Source organism: Amphiura filiformis, chromosome 15, assembly GCF_039555335.1.
Source record: "Amphiura filiformis chromosome 15, Afil_fr2py, whole genome shotgun sequence".
Lineage (NCBI taxonomy): Eukaryota > Metazoa > Echinodermata > Ophiuroidea > Amphilepidida > Amphiuridae > Amphiura > Amphiura filiformis.
This window is the reverse complement of record NC_092642.1, coordinates 23,072,436-23,098,283: the sequence shown is the minus strand read 5'-3', so window position 1 is coordinate 23,098,283 and position 25,848 is coordinate 23,072,436. Positions and strand designations below refer to the sequence as shown.

Genomic DNA, 25,848 nt, shown 5'->3' with positions numbered 1-25,848 from the left:
TTTGTTTTATAGCAAAGTTTTTATTTAATATCATAAATTGCTTACAGCTAAGCAAATGTTTTAACATAATATACACTATTTAATATAATAAACAAATATTTTTCAAAGTTTACACAATCTGCTACTGTGACACTTTACATGTAAATCAGCCACTTTTGCACACAGTGATTCTATTTTGGGGATTCAAAGTGTTGGGGTTGGTGCAATTATGAAACAAACTTTCACTTCTGTTGTTCCAAGATGCTAATTCACAGGCACATCCTGGGGACAACTCTGCTGGAGTAACCAGTTTTAGAAGTTTTATATCAATTGAGTTGCTTATTACTACATTTTTGTATGCAGTAGCTAAAGTATGCCTCTAGAAGGGACCAATTATAGTCTTTTTCCATTGGCTTACCTTGAATGTGTCAATGTCTGTCAGGCATAATCTTTTGTTGTGGAACCACAAAATAATGAAAATCATGTTGCTTGGGGACTCCACCTATTTAGCCATTGATAGTTATCACCCAAACAAATAGTATTAAAGGAAGGAGACCCAATATATTTAGAAAATAGAATTCTTTAAAACTTACGTATAGGGCTCCTAACATAAAATGTTGTCCCATCAAGCATTCATACAAAACACGTAGATGTTTCTTTTCCTTATGGAATTACTTACATAGAAGTATACAGCATTATACTGGTAGTCGACAGTATTTTATTAATGATAATCATGTAATAGATATCAAATGAAAGATCCTGTTTTTCTCATTAACATATTGAAATTAGTAGTTCCAAATCGGTATATTTCTGATGATATTATCAAAAGACTGCCAAATTAGTCTCAATGTGGTATACCACATTGTCAAGACTGATTCAACAGTTTATTGATGACTTCTTTGGAAATATACCTATTTGGAATGCCTAATTTCAATATGTTAATGAGAAAAATATGAGCTTTCACTTGATATCATAATCTGCATTTTGATGAGGTAATGTAGTGGATGAGGCTGTCAATCGGGTCACCAATAGTTGTATAGTTACCAGCATACACAACACAAAGTGACTGTTTACTGATATCGTTGAGATTTTTACATAATGCTGAAAAACAGATTACTTTATCCATCCCTAACATGCGAAGTGTTTTATGTGATTTGCTGCATGCAAGTAGCAACCATGGTGGCTTTCAGTGTAAAAAAAATAAAACGGTAACAGAGCTCCCTCGTTGACAGAATAATACAAAGGAATACCAACATGGACAGTATATGCTATTCCACAATATGCACAACAGATACAATTCTTGGCCTGATCAATCAATCAGGAACTTGCTCCCATTTACAAAGGCTCCCATGATACATCAGCAAAAGAATGCACAAGAATAATTATGATGCTGACTTTGCATTCAGAAATGAATAGTGATAAGGATAAGACCTTATCATCCAAATCCAAGCATAACATCTAAGATAATAGTTCTATCTCTGATACTGTATCAGTTCTCATCATATATTCATTGTTCATTGTACCATCTGTGTGTCTGCTACAGAGGCTGTCCATTCAGGAGCATGCTGGTTAATCTTCTCTATGATGGTGTTTACTTGGACGCAGAGCCCCTGTATCTGTTTATCCCACTGTGGAAGTGTTTCACGAGCTGGAAAAAAAATAAAATATATGACCATATTGAAAAAGAAGTTCTTTGCTACATTACCGTACTTGCATATTGGTAATTGAGAGCCTGTTGGTCAAGTTCAAATGTGTTTGTTACTTGCCAGGGTGTCAAGGTGTTACTTATCCAAATGTAAATATGAATTTACAGGTCTTTCAACTAATATGCATGCATCGTGGAACACTTGGTATTTGTGCAGCTCCACTGACAGCAACACACTTGTGTACGACACAGAATAACCTCTGCAAAACTGACCAATAGTGCACCTGGATAACATTATCGACAGAGTAGACAGGTGTCTTACACTGTCTACACTATGGCCACAAATTATTGAAAGATCTGTAGTTAAATCTCATCTAAAGGTTCTCATTTTAAAACAAAACTTGATGAATGGCCATTCACTCAGCAGAAGTAAATTAAATTTAAAAGTTGGGTCTTGTTTGAGTTCGCAGAACTTATTCATGCATTATTTTTAGAACTTAGCATATATCACAGGCATTAATTTTGCCTGTCTCAGGAGCAAACTGCTGGTCCAAAATGACTGGTAGACAGGTGGCTAGCTAATACCTTGGTTTTCCCCTATGTACTGAACACATTATGAACTTAAGTTTGTTCGACTTATAATATGCGGAAATTATTAGGTTTTTGTTACTGTGTGCGACAATAAAGTCCCAATAAAGTCCCAACTTACGCTCACATAAATTCAGATAACCGTGCGTAAGTGTTGCACCCAACTGCTTGCATGCCATTTCATTTTGCCTATTAAACACATCAAAAGAAATAAGTCCCCCTCTGAAAATTTTGTCATAACATCGTAAAGTAAAACTTTGTACCAATAAAACTTACTTAGAAATAATTATATGCTTGTTTACTAAGTGTTTTGTGAAAATGAAAGATATCCATGACTTCATGGCTAAATGAACCCAAATTGAAGACAAAAACTGCCCTTTCCAAAAGTCACAAAGTAGGCCTATGCTTGTTAACTGCAAGGCGTATTAGGACAAGGAATGGAACTGGCCATCTTACAACTCACTGTACTAAACTCTGCACTAAGGGGATTTGCATGGCTGAATGATCAAGAATCAATACACATTACTGTAAATGTTCAATTGGTGAGGATTTTATACTGCACTCAAACACATGGGGTTTTCCATTAGTAACAAGCCATATGAATCAACTTTTGTGACAAGCATAGGCCTACTTGTGACTTTTAAAAAGGGCAGTTTTTGCCTTCAATTTAGGCTCATTCAGCCTTGAAGTCATGGAAATCTCTCATTTTCACACAGCACTTAGTAAACAGTCATATAATTATTTCAAAGTTAGTTTTATTGGTACAAAACGAAACCTTACAATGTTATGGACGACATGTTCAGAGGGGGACTTATTTCTTTTGATGTGTTTATAAGCGGAACAAACTTAATCCAAGACTCCAAGTACCACATTGATCAGTACTTCCTCCAAATGGGCTACTCTATTTGAAATCCATACACCCCTATAGAAGACATCACCTTGATCTTCCACACAGGGAGTGTGAATTTCAAATGGGGTTACCTGAATGAGTGACTAAATTTGAAACCTAAACCCCATGTGTGGGAGATTAAGGTCATGTCTTCCATAGGGAGTGTATGGATTTCAGATAGAATAGCCTAAAAGCACAAGGATAAATTGTGCTAGCCATATGTTTACAACTCATTTTGTTTATATGTGGTATATGTGTATCAACTCACATTCAAAGTGTACTATGCTGTCTATCTGGTCAATATAGCCATTCATCCTTCCTTCTGATATCATTTGGGAGGCAATCTTTTCAGCCTGAAAGAAATATGTCAACAATTTATTGGTTACATGTCAAACAAAAACAAGATGTGGTTCTTATGCAATGTGTCAAAACTGTATAGAGGTTGTGCGTGAAATTATTGATTTTCTCCAAGCAAAGGATTTAAATCGGTGTCCTTCACCGTAATCATGGCACAGTACAATCCATTCAATCAAATATTGTCATCAACCTATTTGATCGTAGTACATTTGTTATGTGTGTGAGACAAACTGTCGCGGTAGATTTCAATGATGCTTTTGTTGGATGCATTTGAGTAGTCTGCCATATTTACGGTATGATATGTCATATGCACAACCTCTATGTCAATGAAGAAACTTATTTCTAATATCAAATTATGAACTCAAATTAGTTGCAGATCAATTAATAATTCAATATTATTGATGTTTATCATGTTAAATCATGAACGCTATTTATCATTAATACTTTACAATCTGAAATATGTCCTTCACAATGCACAACCTCATCTTCTTTTATAAGTTCAGTAAAAAGATTCTAATTTTACAACCACAAACACTTCGATTGAAGTCTTGCAGAGATGTTCCAGCTAATTCTGCATTTGTTCGACACCAGCTATATGGGCATTTCAACTGTTGTGTAATGCACATACTGTGTATCTATCTAAAGTCTGGACAAAAAGTAACTCAGCTGTTACATACACGCCTATAGATTCAGAACTAATAATTGTTTTCACAATATTTCAACATAAAAAGAAGGATGATTTATTTACGCGCATGTTGATACCCCATTTGTCCACTTTTGTTCAATATTGACAATACAGCAGTGTTTTGATAGAAAAATACCCCAATTTAAAAGTTGCAGTTATTTGTATTGATTTGAATTAAGCGCGAAGATAATGGCGGGTTTTACGTGTTTACGGTGCTGGCATTATAACCATTGATCGCTGTAAACTGCAACTTTTAAATTCGGGTATTTTTCTGTAAAAGCACTACTGTGTTGTTAATATTGAAACGACATTTGACTTAATGTGGTATCATAATGCGTAAATAAATCATCCTTCTATTTTGAAATATTGTGAAAACAATTATTTGTTCTGAATCTATAGGCGTATTTATAACAGCTGAGTTACTTTTTGTGCAGACTTTATAAACATTTTTGTAGAGCACACATTGCTAAGCATTTACCATCGAAATCTGATTGACAGAACAATGCACTACAAAAGATAAAATGTCTGCTATATCAAATCAATCACTGACCTTTGATGGAGAAATTTCGAGTAGTGCACCTAATTCTTCAAATGTGATGTTATTATAAAGTTTACTAGCTGATAATAAGTTGTGTTCTATTACTGCTCTGTCCAGAATACTTGAACCTGTAGAAAAAATATATGACATAGAGAGAAAGATGGTAACATTGTTGCTAGTGTACATAAATTATGTAGCATTTAAGTATTATTATGTAGCATTAATTATGTAGCATTATGTAGCATTACTACCCAAACCAGTACATCATTATCAATGTCATAAGGGAACTTGATCAAGGCATCATATTGATCACTACACAAAATTTACCCAATGGTTGACTAATCCTGGAGTTAGCTATGATTTTGTGTATCAACAGTAAAATAGTTTTCTTTATATCACTCATATATAAATTCTAGACAGTTCATTGGTTGATTGCCATTTATCATTTTTACCATTAGCCTCTCTGTGTGATAGTTTTTACCATCGTAGTGCGTCCGCGCCAAGCCGTGCGCTGACTCTTTATACTCGCCGATTTAGTTATGGGGTGGACACCAAAATGTTAAGTATGTCACAGTAAAAAATGGTGTTATGTTGATTAAAAAATGTATTCCCTATCATAAATAGTATTTTTAAGTAATAGAATTTATGTATGAGTGATATAAAATAAATATTAACTGTCTTAACTTCGTGTAATGGTCGAAATATAATCACTCGGTGAAAGATGTATTGTTCCATTCCAATCCATCTTTCACCATGTGATTATATTTTGACCATCACACTAATAGACAGTTAATATTTGTATACTATCCCATCATACACTAATATTCCACTCTCTTATCCACCTGCACCCCAACAGATTAGGATTAGGGTTCAATTGTAAGATTAGGGTACAGTTTTACAGTTAGGGCTAAGATTAAGAGATTATGGTAAGAATTCCATTTTATGGACTGATTTGAGACACCATGATCACCAACTTTCTGTAAAGTGTGCAGCCTTGTGTGTTTGGCAGTACACTGTAAAGATCATCACCATGAGGTTAGATCAAAGCAGAGGGTGATCAATAAATCAATTTATTCTGGTTGGGAGTGTTCTAACTATTCTGAAGTTGCTCTACCCATCAGCATGACCTACCATCAGCTGTTGTGGCCTTCTGGTGAGGCTGTAGCCTAGCTGCAAACTCCTGCAATTGGTCTCCACGAATTATTCTGTCGAGGTACATCTTTTCCAAGATGGCATATGATGGAAGCTGTTGACAGCGCTCATCTTTAAAAAGAGTTGCAAGCATTCTTGACCTCTGCTGACCTGATGATAGAATCAGATGAAGCAACAGACAGTTTTGTTAACTTATGTGTTTTTGTTACAATGGCTATATTCAAGTGATACCACAATATTGATGTATTGTCTACCACCATTCTACTACGAATTAAAGTAAAAGCATCAATTTCAACTGATAATAATTTAGAACTTTGAAGAGCAACAACTGAAAACACTTCGGGTTTACATGTATTATGCTGCAAAACTCACCAACAATTTGAATTTCGCTGTGGGATTCAACAAAATTGGACAGAAAATTCTTGACAAAATTGGGATGGAATTCTTGACAGGATAATAAATGTACAAAAGTTTCCCTTCAACTTTTGGCCATATCTCAAAATCAATGTTCCAGACTTATAACAAATACCAACATCCAATATTAAAGTTTGTTCGGCTTATAAAAGGCGGAACAAATAAGACTCATAACACTATGTATTGATATAAAGGGTTCACAAAAAATAACTCCCCCTTTAAAATTACAAAACTTTTTTTGCATAACTTGACATACATTTCGTTGATTTGAAAAATTTAAAAACCTGTGAATAAAGGAATTATTTTCCTACCCTCCCAAAGTTCTTTTTAAAAAAAATCCTGTTTGTTTTGGCCAAAAATAATCACATTTTCCAAAAATGATGCTTTCAGAAAAAGTTGCACTTTTCCACATCCTATACATGTAATGTACACAAACATTCTCGATATTAATGTTTTGAGTGATTTAATGGTGTTTTTGTTTTCTTTCATTTTTATGTGTACGATAACCCAGTCACCCATGCAATCATCTTGCAATTTAAAACAATGATTCATTGACATGTACGGGGTATTTCTAGAAGCTTTTGAGCCGGTATTTTAACAAGGCGGTTCTCGAACCACGAGTCTCGCCTGCTTTCGCAACCGCCTGCTTTTGTGATTACTTTTGGTAGAGGTAAATGAATTTGGCGGTTATCGGCTAGGCACGATTATCTGGCTGATGGTGACTGTGCCCACCAAGTTTCATGCCCATGCAACAGTTTTTACTAATTTGACCCCTGGTGACCCTGAAATGACCTTCCAAAACTTTGGCTCTAAATGTTGACTGTATCCACTAAGTTTCATACCCACACGACAGTTTTACTAATTTGACCTCAGATGACCCCTGGTGGCCTCGAAATGATCTTCCAAAAATTTGGCTTTAAATGTTGACTGTACCCACCAAGTTTCATGTCCATCGACAGTTTTTACTAATTTGACCTCAGATGACCCCTGGTGACCTCGAAATGACCTTCCAAAAATTGGGCTTTAAATGTTGACTGTACCCACCAAGTTTCATGCACATCCGATAGTTTTTACTAATTTGACCTCAGATGACCCCTGGTGACCCCGAAATGACCTTCCAAAATTTGGCTTTAAATGTTGACTGTACCCACCAAGTTTCATGCCCATCCGACAGTTTTACTAATTTGACCTCAGATGACCCTGGTGACCTTGAAATGACCTTTAAAAATTAGGCTTGAAATGTTGACTGTACCTACCAAGTTTCATGCCCATACGACAGTTTTTACTAATTTGACCTCAGATGACCCCTGGTGACCTTGAAATGACCTTCAAAAAAGTTTGCTTGAAATGTTGACTGTACCTACCAAGTTTCATGCCCATACGACAGTTTTTACTAATTTGACCTCAGATGACCTCTAGAGGTCCTCAGTGACCTTGACCCACTAACCAATACAAACCGGTTTTGTCTCGGGTCAAGATGCACCCACCCACCAAGTTTGAGAAGCGTGCGACTCCTAGTCTCCGAGAAAATAGGCGAAAACCAAAACTTTAATCAAATTTGTCACACACGCACACACACCCCCACACACACACGCACCCCCACACACACACCCCTACATACGGAAAAGTGATTATATAGTCTCCTGCCTTATCAGGCGAGACAAAAATGGTTAAATCACTTAAGGAGTTACAAAACATTTCTTTGCATAACTTGACATTCATTTTGTTGATTTGAACAATTTAAAAATCTGTGAATAAAGGCATCTTTTTGCTACCCTACCAAAGTTTTAAAAAAAACTTTTGTTTTGGTAAAAAATAATCACATTTTTCAAAAATGATGAAATTGCACTTTTCAACATCCCATACATGTAATGTACAAAATTTTCTCAATTTGTTTTCCTTTACCTTTCTGTCTCTGATCCCTTAATCACCCATGCAACCATCGTGTAGTGCAAAATAATGATTCGTTGAAGCTAATTTTGACATAAATGAGGATGTTGAAAAGTGCAACTTTTTCTAAAAGCATCATTTTTAGAAAATTTGATTATTTTTGGCCAAAACAAAAAGATTTTTAAAAGAAAAAACATTGGGAGGGTAGAAAAACGATTCCTTTATTCACAGGTTTTTAAATTTTTCAAATCAACGAAATGCATGCCAAGTTATGCAAAGAAATGTTTTGTAATTTTAGGGGGGAGTTATTTTTTGTGAACCCTTTATAATGGCATGCACGCAGTTGGGCGCAATGTTTACGCTAGTTGTGCATTGCATAATGCATGACTGGCGCACACTTATGTGAATTTACCGGAGCGTCAGTTGGGACTTTATTGATGCACAGTAACAAAAGCCAAATAATTTCCGCCTTATATAAGCCAAACAAACTTTAGTGCATGGTCTTACCTGCTGATGCTAATATAGTACAGTGTAATGCATGTTTGAGAGCAGTCATTCTCTCCTCCTCAGCTATGATGGTACGGTATGACAACTCATTGTACCTCTGAGCTGCCTCAATAAACTTTCTTCTGTAATCCAACACTCTGGCATAGCAAACCTGTGTACAAACAAAACATGACAGCTAAATCTCATTAACTATATATGCCCCACAATTTCATTAACTATGTCCCACACTTAGATTTTGCTATGAAAAAGGATATAAACCCAGGTCCAATTACTGGTAATTATTTTTACCCCCTTTGATCAATTTCAATCCCAGCCAGGGGTAGCGCTAGAACTAAACACTCCAGTGTCCGCAGGGACCCCCGAACTTGCAGAAAATTAAAAAGTAGGGGGTCCAGAGTAGAGTTTGGTGAGTCCGAGTTGCACAAATGCAGCATAAATAGTATGTCTGCAATAGCGCTAGATTGAAAAAACTGGGGGTCTGCAGGGACCCCTGAACTTGCAGAAAATTTAAAAACAGGGGGTCCGAACTATATTTTGGTGGATCCGGGACCCCAAAAAGCAACCTAGCGCTACCCCTGATCCCAGCTAGCCAAGCCAACTCCTATGATAAACCACAGTGGAAAAACCCATAGATAGAAACGTGTTATGTAATAATGTTATTATGGAACCTGCTAGCACACTTTTAACACCGTGTTGACAGCTCTATCAATAGAGGGTCAGCAGGGGATAATTAGAGGGATTTGTGGTTTGATTTTTATGCCTTTTTCGTAGAGCAACTGGACTATAATTAGCACCCTCCATTAATAAGCACCCCTAAAGAATTTGAAGAAGTAACAACTGTCTATGTGTCCTCTTTTGAATGCACCTATACAATTTAAGTTGGTTCAATCACATAACAAAATAATTACCATTAAAACCTTGCTTTTGGATTATGATAATTATTACTGCATATACATTGTACCTTCTAATCATCGTTTTAATAGGTGCCCTGTAAATGACTGTCTCGGTGTGCCAGTGTGCTAATGAGGCTGAATACGATACTGGGAAACAGGATGAGAAGTAAATTCAGAAAAGTGCCATTCCATGATGGCCACGAGCATCAAAGGAGTGCAGATGTGTTATTTTGGTTTATATCACTCATACATAAATTCTAGACAGTCCATTGGTTGATTGCCATTTATCATTTTTACCATCAGCCTCTTCGTGTGATAGTTTTTACCATCATCGTGCTGCGCCGTAGTGTGACTGCGCCAAGCTGTGCGCTGACTCTTAGACTTGCCGATTTAGTTATGGGGTGGACCCCAAAATGTGAAGTATATCACAGCCAAACATGGAGTTATGTTGATGACAAAATGTATTTCCGACCTTAAGTAGTATTTTAGTAATAGAATTTATGTACGAGTGATATAAAACAAATATTAGCTGTCTTACATTCGTGGAATGGAACAATCCATCTTTCACCTCGTGATTATATTTCGACCATCACACTCATAGACAGTTAATATTTGTATAATGGAACTGATCAGGGCCGGTATCCGATCAGCCGATTAAAAAAGCAAATTGTTTGGTGATTGGTTGATTCAGATCTAGGGTGCATTGGTGCATCCCTAACCATTTGACATTGAATTCATTATTGTACTCATGCAAAGTTGTGGTATATACCAGTACTATCCATTTTGAGACACACTGCACAAGTTGGATGATACATTATATATTATATATTTTCAAATACCTTATAGTGTATATGAAGTTGTTCATTTTTGGACTCTGCCTGTAATAGTGAAGCTCTCTTGATATACGCCTCTGCTTTGACAGGATCATCATCTTCTAAGTATAACCTGGCTATCTTCAAATAGGTTTCCAATTTATAATCAACAGAGTACTGCCTGTATGAGCAAGAGAAAATGTGTCAGGATAAAATAAAATTTGTTTTCTTAAGCAGAATGCAGGGCTTGGGGTGACAACAAGCAAGTTAGTAGTTGAGAATGGATTGAGTGATGGAGGGAGTAGCTGAGTGAGTGGTTGACGGAGCGAATGAGTGAGTGGTTGAAAGATTGATTGAGAGTGGTTGAGAGAGTAGTTGAGGGAGTGGTTAACAGAATGGTTGAGGAGGCGGTTGAGTGAGTGATTGAGAGTGGTTGAGGGAGTAGCCGAGTGGGTGGTTGACGGAGTAATTGAGTGGGTGGTTGAAAGAGTGATTGAGAGTGGTTGAGGGAGTAGTTGAGGGAGTGGTTGACAGAACAGTTGAGGAGGCGGTTGAGTGAGTGATTGAGAATGGTTGAGGGAGTAGCTTAGTGAGTGGTTGATGGAGCGATTGAGTGAGTAGTTAAAAGAGTGATTCAGCATGGTTGAGGGAGTAGTTGTGAGAGTGGTTGACAGAATGGTTGAAGGTGTGGTTGAGAGAATGGTTGAAGGCGTGGTTGATGGAATGGTTGAAGGTGTGGTTGAGAGAATAGTTGAGGTTGTGAGCGAGTGAAACCCCAAGTAAGAGAATACTGCTTTCAAGACATATTCGCCTGGTTGAAAAAAACCATCACACTAAGCAGTACAACTTAAAGATCATGGAGCATATGGTTCTCTATTAGTCTCTTCTGAGAGGTGATAAACGATGTCAATAATATTTGAATTTGTGTCCTCTTTCTTGTTGCAAAGTAGAGATAAGTTGAGTTACAAAACACAATGGAAGTTTTAAGAGACAAACTCTGGACATTTTTGATGAGTATATAAATGTGCTGTTTGTTTGTTTTTTGTCACTAAGGGCTGACACATCATACACATAGTATGCAAAATCAAATTGTTAAAGCATAAAAGCATGCACTGACTTACTTTTGTCCCGATTCCAGTGGGATCCCCACAAGTATGTTGGCTGCCTCTCGCCAGTTTTGTTCTCTTTCATAAATATCTGACAGATGTTGTCTCACAGTAGCAACCTGTAATTAATCAAACAAAAGAAATCTCAGGAAAAAAGAGGGGTGTACATTATAACAAAAACCTTTATCCTTCAGGCTTTGGTTTTTGAATTGTGCATAATATTGTGCACATTACCTTCTTATACCATGCTAAGAGTTGTGAATATAAATGCAGCAAATTAGAGGCCCTAATAAAGTGCACATTACCTACCTATACCATGCTGCGAGTAGAACAAACAATGTGTATTTGCCCACTGGCATTCGATTGCAAACAAACCGAAGTTTGCTTACAATGTATATTGTGATGATTTTTGGATGTCGAAAGGTGCGACAATGGCAAGTATTTAGGGCCTACAGTGCTTTAACAACCTGGTAAATCACTTAAACTTGGTAAATTGTATTGTCAGACTGGGTGCTCTTACAAAGTAAGCTTGCACTTTTTGACAAAATAAAGCTGCAAATTAAAACCCAGATATCAACATTATTATTCAGCTTGCTGAACACGTCAGGATAACAGAGGTACCATACCGTATCCGGATGATTGAGGGCCCGATCACAGAGGTTGGACTGCATGCAAATGAAAGCAGCAAAGGTATTTAGCATACCACACTCGTAACATACCTGTTCTTCAAATGAGACAACTCTTGGATGAACCTTGTCTAATAAGAATCGTGACACTCTCACAGCTATATTGTCTGGTAGTTTGGCTACATTGCTACACACATCTGTCAGAAGCTGTCTAGAGATCACAAGGCTCACACTCTCTCTTACCACTGCAATGGAACAGGTACAATAATGTTACTTATGTCTTAATTAATTAAAACTTGGGATTCTCATAGGTGCCAGGAATACATGCTACTTCCTGGTTTTTGCTCATTGCATGGGTAAATCCTGGGTGACTATAATCCAATCTATAGTTTACACACTTGCATAAGTAATATTATACCCTAATTGTTACCAAACATGTTGGTGGTGAACTCAATGACATATAATTGTGAGTGCATGCTTGTTCGAATCTGAACAGTTCTGATTTCTTTCTCTCCTTTATTATACTGTCAGTTTGCCTGGGTTTCACTTTGTTATTTTAACATGTTGATATTAAAAAAAAGGCGATCTGAGACTGCAATCACAGGTGTCATCTCCTTTGTGTTTTTGTATTTCTAACAATATGTGTGACCTAACAAAATTCATGAAAAACAAACCTGCACTTAAATGTCAAGAAAAAAAATATAATTCACTGGCATGTTTGAGAACCCCTGGCTTAGTTCTCCCTTGAACATTTGTTAAAGCGACACAGAAATCATAAATCCTATGAAGACAACTCAAGGGAATGATAAGCATTTGAATCATATGACTGGGTTTAATTCTGATTCAATTCAATAACAAGAAAAGGCACAAAAAGCAAAACATGAAAAGTAGCTTCAGAATATGATGATGTATCTACAGTATACATAGCGCTAAACCAAAATAGAAAGGCAGAGCAAAATAGTTTGAGGCTAGTCATACATGTATTTGGTACACTAACCGAAGCACTTTAACCGGGTCAACCGGTGTCTTCAGCGGGTGCCAGGAATACAATGCTACTTCCTGGCATTTTCTCATTGCATGGGTAAATCCTGCTCTGAAGATCTGTTGTTGCTAGTGATGTCGTGAGACGTGATGTTGTTGAGACGTTGCTAGTGATGTTTTAGTTGATGTTCTTGTTTGATGTCATCTACGCCTGTGACGTTATCTGAGGTGTCTCAACAACATCACTAGCAACAACAAATCTTCAGAGCAATAACATCCGCTAAAGACATTGGTTGTCCCGGAGAAAGCGCTCCTGTGAGTGTACCAAAGTGTAGAAGTTTAATTAATTGCTTTCTATTTAGCTTCAGAAAGCTTTACTTACTGGCTTCAATGAATGAAGACAGCCCTTCAATGAGCGCTTCATCCTTCAGCTTCAGTACATTGTTGAGAATCTTCCTGAATCTGTAAGAATTGAATAAAAAAAGTCAAATTTTAGGGGATTGAATAACTGATTAGTACTGTCCCTACATTTGGGTTATCTTCAAATCTGATTCTCACTTTTCTTTCCATAATATGAAGAGCTTGTTTCCAAACCATGTGAAGTCCACAAACACATGTTTCTGATTTACCTGTGCGATATTGCAATGGGTTGTGATGCTATATAGGTTGTGCACATGACGACATGTATCATACTGTAAATATGGCGGACTTCTCAAATATATCAACAAAAGCATGATTACAATCTACCGCAACAGTTTGTCTCACACACATAACAAATGCACTGTGATCAAAAAGGTTGATGACAACATTTGATTGAATGGACTGCACTGCGCCGTGAAGGACATCGGTTTAAACCTTTTGTTTGGAGCCAATCGATAAAAGCATGCAGGGCCTCTATAGGTAATAGTAATTTCAGTTGGATGCACCATTACATGGCAAACAGTGAATGGATGCACAGTAACAATACTGTGTGAGGCCTTTGTTTCCCAAATGAGAACAATAGTCTGCATATTGTAAGCAGCATTGTTGTGGTAAATAATGGCTTGTTGATGGTACTACTCATTGTTGTATGTCAAACTTGTCAAAGTAATATAATGATGTATATTCATACGTAGCGGTAAACGTAAATAGAAAGCAAATTTATACTTCTACGCTACTCAAATTTGGTACACTCACCGGAGCGCTTACGTGGAAGGACTTTCGAACGGCTGCGCGAGGGCTTTTTAACTCTGCAGGTGTTAAAGTATTATTCAGAGTTGCTTTTACAAAGTTAGCATGGTGTATACGTGTGTGATGTCAAGCATGTGCATTGGACCATGTGTAAAATAAAAGCAGCTGGAATGCTAGCAATACGCTTAATTTGTAAAAGGAATCAGCTTTAAACCTCAGAATACTATGCATGAGATCGCTTGTCTCCCCAAAGGACAAAACTGAACAAGAAAAGCAATCTGGTGTTGTGTACAGCATCCCTTGCAAAGACTGTGACTCCCTATACATTGGCGAGTTTGGACGCAAGCTCGAAAAGAGGCTAACAGAACATAAATCCAAAGCGGCCAGTTCCAAGTCAGCGATCAAGGAAGGACACCAGATTGACTTGGAGAACGTAAAAGTGTTAGAAAGGGAGTCCAAGGACTTCCCTCGCAGGATCTTGGAAGCAATCCATATCAGAACTAGAAGACCCAGACTGAACCGTGACAAAGGGTTGGACATCGTCCCTGTCTGGGACAAACTCCTGACCCCGAACCAAAGGCGGCATAACATCTTTAAGTTTGGCGTCATCAACATCTGTGACGTCATCGGAGGTGTCCTAGTACTACATCACTAGCAACAACAATTTTCAGAGCAATAACATCCGCTGAAGACGCCGGTTGACCCGGTGAAAGCGCTCCGGTGAGTGTACCAAATTTGAGTAGCGTAGAAGTATAAATTTGCTTTCTATTGTCAAAGTGAGTTTGTATTACACAAGTAAATGAGAAATATGCAGTTGTGGACTCAACATGGTTTGGAAATAAGCTCTTCATATACATGATTCTATAGGCCAGCTCGAAATTACTGGGAACCACACACTCTTGGAAACCAACTCGCTCGCGAGGCTTGCCGCTTACCCCCCTCGATCGATAGTTAGTCTTTTGACAAAGACAATATAGGCCAGCATGCTTATATCTAAGCTTTTTAGCCTTTTAGACTTTTTGTTTGAGCATTTTGTTTGAGCTTGGTCCCATCAGGACCATGTGTGACTCACACACAGTGACCGTTTAAATAAAGCAATCGTATGTCAAAATTATTTGTACAGAAAAATTTGCACTTTTCTTTCTAAAATTACTGATACATTCTGTTGTGAATACATCTTTGGATGTAATTTACATCTTTGGTCTCGCTTTCATTTTTCAACTTTGCTAACTCTATCCGCCTAATTGGAGTGAGCAGAGCCAAACGGCACCAACAGCACCGAAGTGGTCGAGCTAAAGAATGAACAAACAAACAAACAAATATTAATTATCTAATTAATTAGATAATATTTATCTATTTGTTTATTCATTTATTGTTCATTCATTTTTTGATTGATTGATAATGATATTGATATGTTGATTTATTTATTTAGTATTCATTTATTTGTTTTTAAAATGATTGATTGATATTAAAATGATATAAATTATGTTGATTCATTCATTCATTCATTCATCCATTCGAATGCATTTTGTTCTTTTATTTATATTGGCCTATTTTGGTTATTTACCGGTACTCAATTAATTTGCGAAATTTAGTGGCTGATTTATTCATTCATTCACTCATTCATTTGTCATGATCGTACGTAGTGCTTCACAGGTTGAGCCTCTATAATCTGCAAAATCTTGTGATCAGTGATGCCATCACATTTATATTATTCATCTCACTCCGGATCATCTCGGATGGAAATCAGCGCTTCTAAGTTCCTGTAACTTAGTGTAACTGCCTTTGGTATGTCAGTATTCACCCTTGCACAGAACCATCATCTTGCTACCAAAACGAGGTTCTCCAACATGGCAAACGCTTGGGTGTTTCCACAGTAATGAGACCCCCTTTTGGTTATTTTGCCCTAATCTTTTTTTAAAATTTACTTTTAGATTTTAATTATGGCCATTGTTAATCTTCATGAGTAAGGAGATAGCGAGCAAAAATTCAATATCCTACCTCAATTTTGACAAATTTGTCCATGTAAACCCTATGGGGAAACGGTTGTAACATATTTGTTGTATTGACAGTTCTTGACGCACAAGAGGATGAAAAATGAAGAAAAGACTGAGCGTTGAAAAATTGACTATGTATGGTTTTCTTAGGTTAACACCATTGATTGCTTCATAATAAACCAGGTGCAGGCACCGTTTGATCCATACCATGGCTAGGAGATGGGTTACAATGTCATAACGGTTGTAACGTGCATCAATGTTACAACCGTTACAATTTAAGACAAAATGTCATGAAACTAAAAAAATTAACAATATTTCATTTTTTTTTCATATTATCCAAGGTGTAATAATAAAGTTGGTTATGAAAATAATGAAATACTCACTTCTATGTAAATATATAGTTCAGGCGATCTCTTGACGCGCAAAAAAGTGGCATATTTCTGTGCGTTTTTTCTTCTTTTTTTTAAAAATTTATTTATTTATTTTTTATTTTTTTCACAAAAAATAAAATTAAAAAAGTTAGGGTCGGGCCTAATTTTAGGGTAGGTCGGGTTACGCCAATCAAACAATTTTTTTTAGACCTTATCATGATAGCAGCTTTTCTATGTGGAACTCACGGCCTGAAATTTGTTTTTTTTTCCGGCAAGGTAGGTCCGACTTCCCGCGAAGCATATGGCTGCAAAGCAGCCATCGCGTCGCTTAGCTTAGCGCTTAGGGGTATCTGAGGGGATGTGCCCCTCCGAAGCTGAAGATTTTTGAACAAGGCGGTTCTCGAACCACGAGTCTCGCCTGCTTACTGCGATCCGCCCGGCTTTTTGCGATTACTTTTGGTAGAAGAAAATGAATTTGGCGGTTATCGGCTGGGCACGATTATCTGGCTGATGGTGACTGTACCCACCAAGTGTCATGCCCATGCAACAGTTTTTACTAATTTGACCTCAGATGACCCCTGGTGGCCTCGAAATGACCTTCGAAAATTTGGCTTTAAATGTTGACTGTACGCACCAAGTTTCAAGCCTATACAACAGTTTTTACTAATTTGACCTCAGATGACCCCTGGTGACCCTGAAATGACCTTCCAAAAATTAGGCTTTAAATGTTGACTCATAGCATAGCAGGGTCTATGGTTGACTGTTTTGACTAATTTGACCTCAGATGACCCCTGGTGACCCTGAAATGACCTTCCAAAAATTGGGCTCTAAATGTTGACTGTACCCACCAAGTTTCATGCCTATCCGACAGTTTTTACTAATTTGACCTCAGATGACCCCTGGTGGCCTCGAAATGACCTTCCAAAAATTTGGCTTTATAAAACGTTGACTGTTTCATGCCCATCTGACAGTTGTTACTAATTTGACCTCAGATGACCCCTGGTGACCTCGAAATGACCTTCCAAAAATTTGGCTTAAAATGTTGACTGTACCCACCAAGTTTCATGCCCATATGAGTTTTTACTAATTTGACCTCAGATGACCCCTGGTGACCCCGAAATGACCTTTCAAAAATTTGGTTTTAAATGTTGACTGTACCCACAAAGTTTCATGCCAATACGACAGTTTTTACTAATTTGACCTCAGATGACCCCTGGTGACCTCGAAATGGCCTTCCAAAAATTTGGCTTTAGATGTTGACTTTACCCACTAAGTTTCATGCACATACTACAGTTTTTACTAATTTGACCTCAGATGACCTCTAGATGACCTCAGTGTCCTTGACCCACTAACCAATACAAACTGGTTTTGTCTCGGGTCAAGATGCACCCACCCACCAAGTTTGAGGAACGTGCGACTCGACTTTTTGCACCAAACACGTGCATAGGCCTATTTCAGCAGAACATGACTATTTCCGGAATCCTCCAGAATGGTTAACATTTTCAACACATATTTCAATACCGAACACGTGCACACACCAAACACGTGCATATAGGCCTATTTCAGCAGAACATGAATATTTCAGCAGAACATGACTATTTCTGGAATCCTCCAGAATGGTTAACATAAAAATTATCCGTTGTGGTAAGGCCTATAACCGTTTATGCGTTCACGTTTCTCGCGATTGATTTCATTACTTTAGTAACGGCCTATATCCACGTCCAGATACTAATTTCGGTTTCTTGCTTGGAAGAGGCAAATGATGGGTTTCCAGATTATGGGTAGGCCTACCGAACTACCGAAGTAAGCACCACACCGATAAAACAAACAGAGTTGATTAAGTTGTGTCAAGTTGGGTCTTGATCATTGAGAGACGCATTTCATAGTAGTTTAAAAAGTCAGGGCAGGTATTAATACGGGTAACGGGTTTGGGTAATTAGAAATAGGCCTATCACGAGAAGCGCCCAACTCGAGAACCGCGAAATCTAGTATGTAATATACTTTAGACTAGAACAATTTAGCAGTTATGAGGCCCGAAAGTTTCCATAATTCCAGGGTTCAGACCAACCTTAAACTGAGCGTCCAGTGCTACACTACAGTGGTGAAAAAAGGGTATATTTTTAAAAGAAATATTTGGACAACTTTTTTTTTCTCTTTTTTTTTCTCTTTTTTTGATTTTTTTTGATTTTTTTTTCCATAGCTCTTGTTTCCCGCGAGATGTACGAATTTCCCGGCAAGGAGCTTCCCATATTGCCCACTTTTTCCCGCTGTGGTGGAACTGCTATCAAAATCCTCTAAAATTCCATGTAAAAAAGTAAAAACAAAAAAAAAAATCATATATTATTTTGGGTCAAGTGAAGTATAGACAACATATTTATGTACAATGTAGGTTTCCTTGACCTATGTTCTTTTAAATTTCTATTGTTCTAGGCGACTTTGGCCGATTTAAGGTTTGCCTGTCATACCTACTATATCAGCGGTGCGCCTGAACAAAAAGGCGGGATTTCCCATACAGGATACAGTGCCTGGTGGACATTAACTCGGTCGGACATGCGGGAACATTGTCCCCTACGTCCCCTTTGCACAAGCGCGCGCATAGCAACCAGCTCGAGCTCGAGAAAGGGGATCTGCACATGTGTACACTGGTTTTAAAAAGCTATTTCCCCTTTGTGACGTCAGCCCGACCGAGAGAATGACAATGTCACAATGTGAATGTCAGACTGAAAACTTATGGCAACACCCGGCACCCCGGGGCAACCTAGGCTTAGATTATTAATAATTACACAGTCACAGATTGTAATTGTCCATGCCTGTGTCCTCTAACCGTACTTGAATTCAGCTGACGCCAGTACACCGTACAGCATACCACCTTGCGACGTCATCGCTTATCATATGTTACGGCTTTACGCGAGATTTACAGATTAGAATCTAGAAGTTTCTTTTGTTTCTGGTTCTGGTTCTGGTTCAGGTTCAGTCGGAATCACAGTCAAGCTGCATCTTCTCCAACATTCTTTGAAGATTTGGGTGGTCAATGTGCCGTGTGTGTCTCTCGTAATCATGGAAGAATAAATTAATTACTTATACATGTAGCTGCTTGAGGTCCTACTTTTGACCCCAACTGGTTCCAGTCTGTAATTGTTCTGGGAATGAAGCTGTATCTGTGGACGTCTTTCTTTACATGCGGCCGGTAGATCTTCTGTGATCCCCTTCTGTTAGCCCTGGTGGTCTTTGTGAGTTGAATGATGCTATCAGCCTTGATTCTTGTTTCTTTCCTCCTGTGTTCTAATGTCTCCCACTTCAGTCTTCAGCTCCTCTATCATCTGAGTGACACTATCCCTTTGTTTGTAGTTGTTGAGGCAAAACCGGGCAGCTTTCCTCTGGATTGCTTCTAATGAATGCTGGACGGTTCGCACCCTTTCAATTTCGGACCCGTGCACTTTCGCCCCCTTTCTATTTCGCCCCCTTTTTATACCGCGGGTAATGTGCTGCTGTTGATTGATGCACGATCGATTGCTTGAACTCCCGCCGCGGCGGTGCGGCATAGTATGTTATAGTACTGGGGCCGTCGGGTATGCACTAAAGTAATGATAAACCCGGGAAGGCAAGAAAGGATATCATTACATTTATAATAAAATAGAGGAACCATTTGTTTTCTCAGTACACATATAATCACAATAGCCATTTTAAGCGAAATATTTTGGCAGCAGGCTTACCCAAAATAATGAAATAATTAGAATTTAATGATAGAAATAATAATAATGATAAATAGTAATAATACCAGCAATGAGTTTAATCAGAGAAGATGCTCATCTTCTCTGGTTTAATATATATAATAATAATACATGTAGCAGCAATAACATTCAATTATTAACATAATAATAATAATAATAATAATAATAATAATAATAATAATAATAATAATAATAATAATAATAATAATAATAATAATAATAATAATAATAATAATAATAATAATAATAATAATAATAATAATAATAATAATAATAATAATAATAATAATAATAATAATAATAATAAAATAATAATAATAATAATAATAATGATAATGATAATGATAATGATAATAATAATAATAATAACACTAATAATAATAATAGATATAGCCAAAACTCAACTTCAAGCCATTACCAAATATAACTACAGACTGGATATTACAATTGGAGAAGACAAATAAATGTTTATTTTAAATTTTAATTACATTATGATAGAAAATAAAATTACATGCATATAAGTTCAAATTAAATTCTATACAAGTATAATTAAACCTAATTTCATAAAATGAGCAAGTGAAATTCTATACAAAAAAAAAATTAAAGTTTAGATTGCCGATTTAAAATTAAATTACATGCATACAAAGTTTAAGTTGAATTGCACATTAAACGAAAAATAAAATAAAAAAGAAAAGAAAATAAAGAAAGAAAGTCATCTCCTTTACAAAGATCTTTATTATCTATTTCATTATTGACATCTTCGAGTTCAAACATCCTGTCTTAAAATTGTCGGCATATTAAGCGGATTAAGATACCGGGTAAGATGTACCATGGTTTTATATAATACAGCAATCATCATAATGAGTCCATGATTGACAGGCAAGTTGCAGAAATTAAGGGAAAAAAAGAGGATCATGAACATATAAATGTCAATCATTAATGCAGAATCGGATAGCATTTTTTCCCGTAAATAAATATGAGTAATGTAGTATTTTCCTCAGATGGTGAGCGCCGTGCAGTCTCTAAATTCAGACTCAGTACATTTCCGTTGTCAACATGGTCAACCGTGTGGGAATATTTTGAAATTCTAAAACGCTTAAAATATCACAAACAATTAATACAAGCTAAAACCGTTGGGGTTCGATAATAACAGGTGCGGTGTTTACTATAGAAGTCAGTCATTACTTTAGCTTAAAATGAACAGAAAACTTTCCCGACTAATAATATTTGATATTAATTGGCAAAGAATATGGATGTAATTGTAATATTTCTCAATGCACAGTGCAATCGTAACATTTTGTTCGTAAATAAATATCTTTGTATATGAAGATGTGATATTAAAAATATGAATTTGATAACCAAATTAAAATTCGACCGAAATCATATTAATAGGCTTTAACCAGTAGCTACCAGTTTTGCAAACAAAATCACAGACCTACGTCGCAAGTAGAAAACAGTAGGCCTAGATCTCTTATTCGGTCTTTAAAATTGAGAGCATAGGCCTACGTGCAATCGATCTTACTTGGTCTATAGCACTTTTGCGTGAAGTTGGTCACGGTACCATTGATTTAACCCACATCTACCCGGCGCTTTCGCGTAAGTCATTCATAACATAATGGGTTGAAGGAGTCACACAGGCATCTGCCGCGGGGCCCGGAGACTTGTCAAGCAATCGATCCGGTACGACCGTACGGGTGTGTTCTGGGACAATTGCGTGCTACTGTCTGGTCACCGTAGGCTACCATTAAACCCATGTCACACCCGGCGCTTTCGCGTAAGTGGCAGCTAATACTCGCGGTGAAAGGGGGCGAATACTCGCGGTGAAGAAAGGGGCGAAAGTCAGCAAAGCTTCTTCTTCTTCTTCTTCTTCTTTTGGTTAAGTCGGTAATTAAGGTGCACAAGTGTGCATATCACACCAACGGAAATGACCTTGTGACTCGCGTGAAGATTTAGTGACTTGAGAAATGCTTTGTTGTGTTGACTTTGAAGGCTTCCACTGTCTTAGAGTTAATTACATAAAGCAATGTCGCAAAGCTGCTGCTAGCCGTTTGTTTTGCTAGTTGTGCACATTTGTCTTTGAGAAATTTGCCAAATATTTTTTCCTTTAGTTTCATTATATATCAAAGAAGATCTTATCTGATTTAATATGTTTAGGACTGTAAGTTTTGAATGTCTCAAACTTATTATATTTTAACCGACTTTAATTGCAACATAAAGATGGGATAAAATTATAAGATTATAAGCCATCAAATTTTTGGCCATATCAATATTATATAGGCCATAATTAATTTAACACTAAATTATATATATATATATATATTTAAAGTACTAGTAAGGTGACATAATTCTAATAATTCTAATAATAATAATAACAACACTAATAATAATAATAATAATAATAATAATAATAATAATAATAATAATAATAATAGGCCCTAATATAAAAATAACATAAAATAAAATAAGTAAAATAAAATAAAAAAAATAAAAAACATATGAGTACCAATTTTCAGTCGCAGCACATTTAATATAATAATTATTTATTATTATTACACCCCGGTATTACCGGTACACCTTCCAATCCACGCTGGGCCCGGCACTACCACTGCAAAACACGGTAAGAGAAGTTTTGCGCAGTTCCCCCCTCACTTTAGCAACTTACAATATGAGGGGTTTTAAGTCCAACTACCATGTCCTTCAGAAATTGGTGATCAAGTTCGACATTGTGGCCATACAAGAACACTGGCTACATGACTATGAAGTAAATAGGGAGCTTGAGCAACTTGGAGATATATCATATCATGCCGTCTGCTTTGACACCGTTGACCAAACTCTCCCTACCCACAGGACAAGAGGGGAAAAAGGTACAGCCTTCATCTGGAATAATAAACCCATGATCAACTATAAAGTTCAGGCTATTGAAACTCAGAACTCCAGGATCTGCTGTATAACAATCCACGGCAAAGAGACCAAACTATGTATTGTCAATGTGTACATGCCATCTAGGGGAAGGAACAACTCTGAGGATGCACTTAGAGATCATCTAGAGCAGTTGGAAAGCCTGACAGAGAGTTTCCAGAGTACCCACGACATCATCATCTGTGGCGACTTCAATGCCTCGCTGCACAGAACCCCACCCAATAGCCATGACAGGATCATGATGGAATTCTGCAACAACAAGAATATCCGCTTATCTGCCAACTATCCCTCTGATCCCACGAGCTACCACTCCAACGGAATTGACCAATCTGCCATTGACTACATACTACAGTCAGGTACAAAAACCAATCAACTTGTCAACATCAGAGTGCTCCAGCTAGATGACAGCGTGGCACCTCTCAATACCTCGGACCATGTGCCAGTTTCCTGCCAAATTAACAGGTGTACTGCCAATAAAAGAGGCAGGAAGCAACGTACCGTGAAGAGAAGCATCATCAAGTGGGCAAAAGGAGACCTCATTGCCTACAATGATGAGGTTGAATCCACCCTGCCGTCAGATGTTGATATGGCTAGTCAATTCGGGATTGAGAATGCTGTTGCTGAGCTTCACCGCTCTCTTAAAGCTGCATCGGCCAAACACGTTCCTGTCAGCAAACCTTCTGCTAGCAACATGGTGAAGATATCCCCTGCTGCCGTTCACCTGCAGGAAAAAAGCAAAAAGTGTTTCATCTATGGAAAGTGGCAGGACGGCCAGGAAGACACCACTCATCCTCCAAGGCACTTAGGATAGCGAAGAAACAGCTGAGATCCCAGGTGAGGAAAGACAAGGCCATTAAGGATGCTGACCTGCACGAACAGCTGATGGCGACCAACTGTGCTGATCCCAAGCTCTTTCACCGGCTGGTCAACAAACAAAGAAGAAGTAGTGAAGTTAACACACCATCACTAAGGTACCAAGGTGTTCTGCACGAAGGTCCAGATGAAGTGTGTGCAGGTTTTGCCTCCTACTTCAATGACCTAGCTAAACCCAAAGTGGCTACCTCATTTGACGATGAGCATCGGAAGAAGGTAGAGGCTGATGTGGCAATACTACTACACTCTCCCAAACCAATCCTGGATGAGACACCAACTGTCATCACTATGAAAGAAACTCACTCTGCCCTCTCAGCTCTTAAGAAAGGAAAGGCACCCGACGTAGACGACATCTCAGGTGAACACCTGATCTACGCGAAGGACGCCGTGCTACCATATGTCACCAAGCTGTTCAACAACATTATCCAACAACAGCATGTCCCTTGTGCGTTTCTCACAGGATGTATCAAGCCAATTTGGAAGAAGAAAGGCTCCAAAGACGACCCCAGTAAGTACAGAGGTATTACCATCACATCTACCCTGGGGAAAGTCTTTGAAGATATCATCACCAAAAGAATTGAGACCTTCTTCGAGAACCAGCAATCGAGACTGCAGTTCGGATTTACAGCATCTGTATCCATCTTGTCAGCGTCTCTGGTTATCAATGAAGCTGTGCAAAGGAACCTGCCCAGGACTCCAACCATCATGACACTTCTTGATGCAGAAAAGGCATTCGATGTGGTATGGCAAGATGGGCTACTCAGGAAGATGGCACTTCTAGGAATCCCCAAAGATCTATGGACTGTTTTGCATCAATGGAGCAAGAACAACACTGCTACCGTGGGATGGGAAGGCAGAACTTCTGAAGGTTTCCCTATCAGGCAAGGTGTGAGGCAAGGGGGCAAAGGGTCACCCCTAGCGTACAAGATCTTTATCAACGACCTGCTACTCTCCCTGGAAAGGTCAGCTGCCAGCCTGAGAGTCGGCTCCACTCCGGCATCATGCCCTACAGTTGCGGATGATGTGGTTCTATAAAGACGAAGAAGGCACACAACAACTGCTGGATATTGTGGAAGAGTACACACACCACAACAGATACGCCATCAACACCAGCAAGAGTGCTCTGCTCTATTACCACCGGAAGAGCGCCAGTGGTCAGACCCAACAACTGGTTCTTGAAGATGCACCCCTGCAGGTGACGGAGGATGCAGTCCATCTTGGCATCATCCATGGCACCACTTCTGGCTTGAATAAGACACGCTTGGAGACCAACATCAATTCAGCTCGGAAGTGTCTATACAGCCTTCTCAGCACTAACTTGCATGGAAATGGTGGTCTGAATCCAACAGTGGGAGCTCGTATTTACAACCTTTATGTCGTACCTAGGCTAACATATGGAACCGAACTATGGCTGAAGGAAAAACTACACACAAGAAGTCTTGAGAATTTCCACCATCATGCGGTCAAGATGCTGCAAGGTCTTCCTGACAGGACCTCCAACGTAGGAGCTCTGATACTGCTTGGTTGTCTGCCTATATGCTACAGAATACATAAGATCAAATTAGCCTTGTTGTGGAATGCTGTCAAGGATGCAGAATCGTATACCCACGCTATCATCACCAGGCAGCACGCTCTAGGGAGAACCAACTCTTGGGTGTGTGAAATGGCAGCCTTACTTGAGTTATATCATCTGCCTACCCTTGGTCAACTTCTTCTAAGCACCCC

At 38.1% G+C, this 25,848-nt stretch overlaps 1 protein-coding gene across 1 annotated transcript in view; it reads right to left on the bottom strand.

The window, feature by feature from the left end:
- The window catches only part of LOC140171402 (COP9 signalosome complex subunit 4-like), a 43,911-nt gene continuing 18,063 nt past the window's right edge, over window positions 1-25,848 (bottom strand). The window contains exons 2-10 of the mRNA XM_072194652.1: window positions 13,445-13,524; window positions 12,175-12,326; window positions 11,471-11,574; window positions 10,377-10,530; window positions 8,645-8,795; window positions 5,813-5,983; window positions 4,694-4,809; window positions 3,370-3,454; window positions 1-1,627 (exon numbers count right to left, since the gene is read on the bottom strand). Of these exons, the coding sequence (XP_072050753.1) occupies window positions 1,494-1,627; window positions 3,370-3,454; window positions 4,694-4,809; window positions 5,813-5,983; window positions 8,645-8,795; window positions 10,377-10,530; window positions 11,471-11,574; window positions 12,175-12,326; window positions 13,445-13,524 (1,147 nt within the window). The 3' untranslated portion in view covers window positions 1-1,493. The remainder of the gene's footprint in view (window positions 1,628-3,369; window positions 3,455-4,693; window positions 4,810-5,812; window positions 5,984-8,644; window positions 8,796-10,376; window positions 10,531-11,470; window positions 11,575-12,174; window positions 12,327-13,444; window positions 13,525-25,848) is intronic.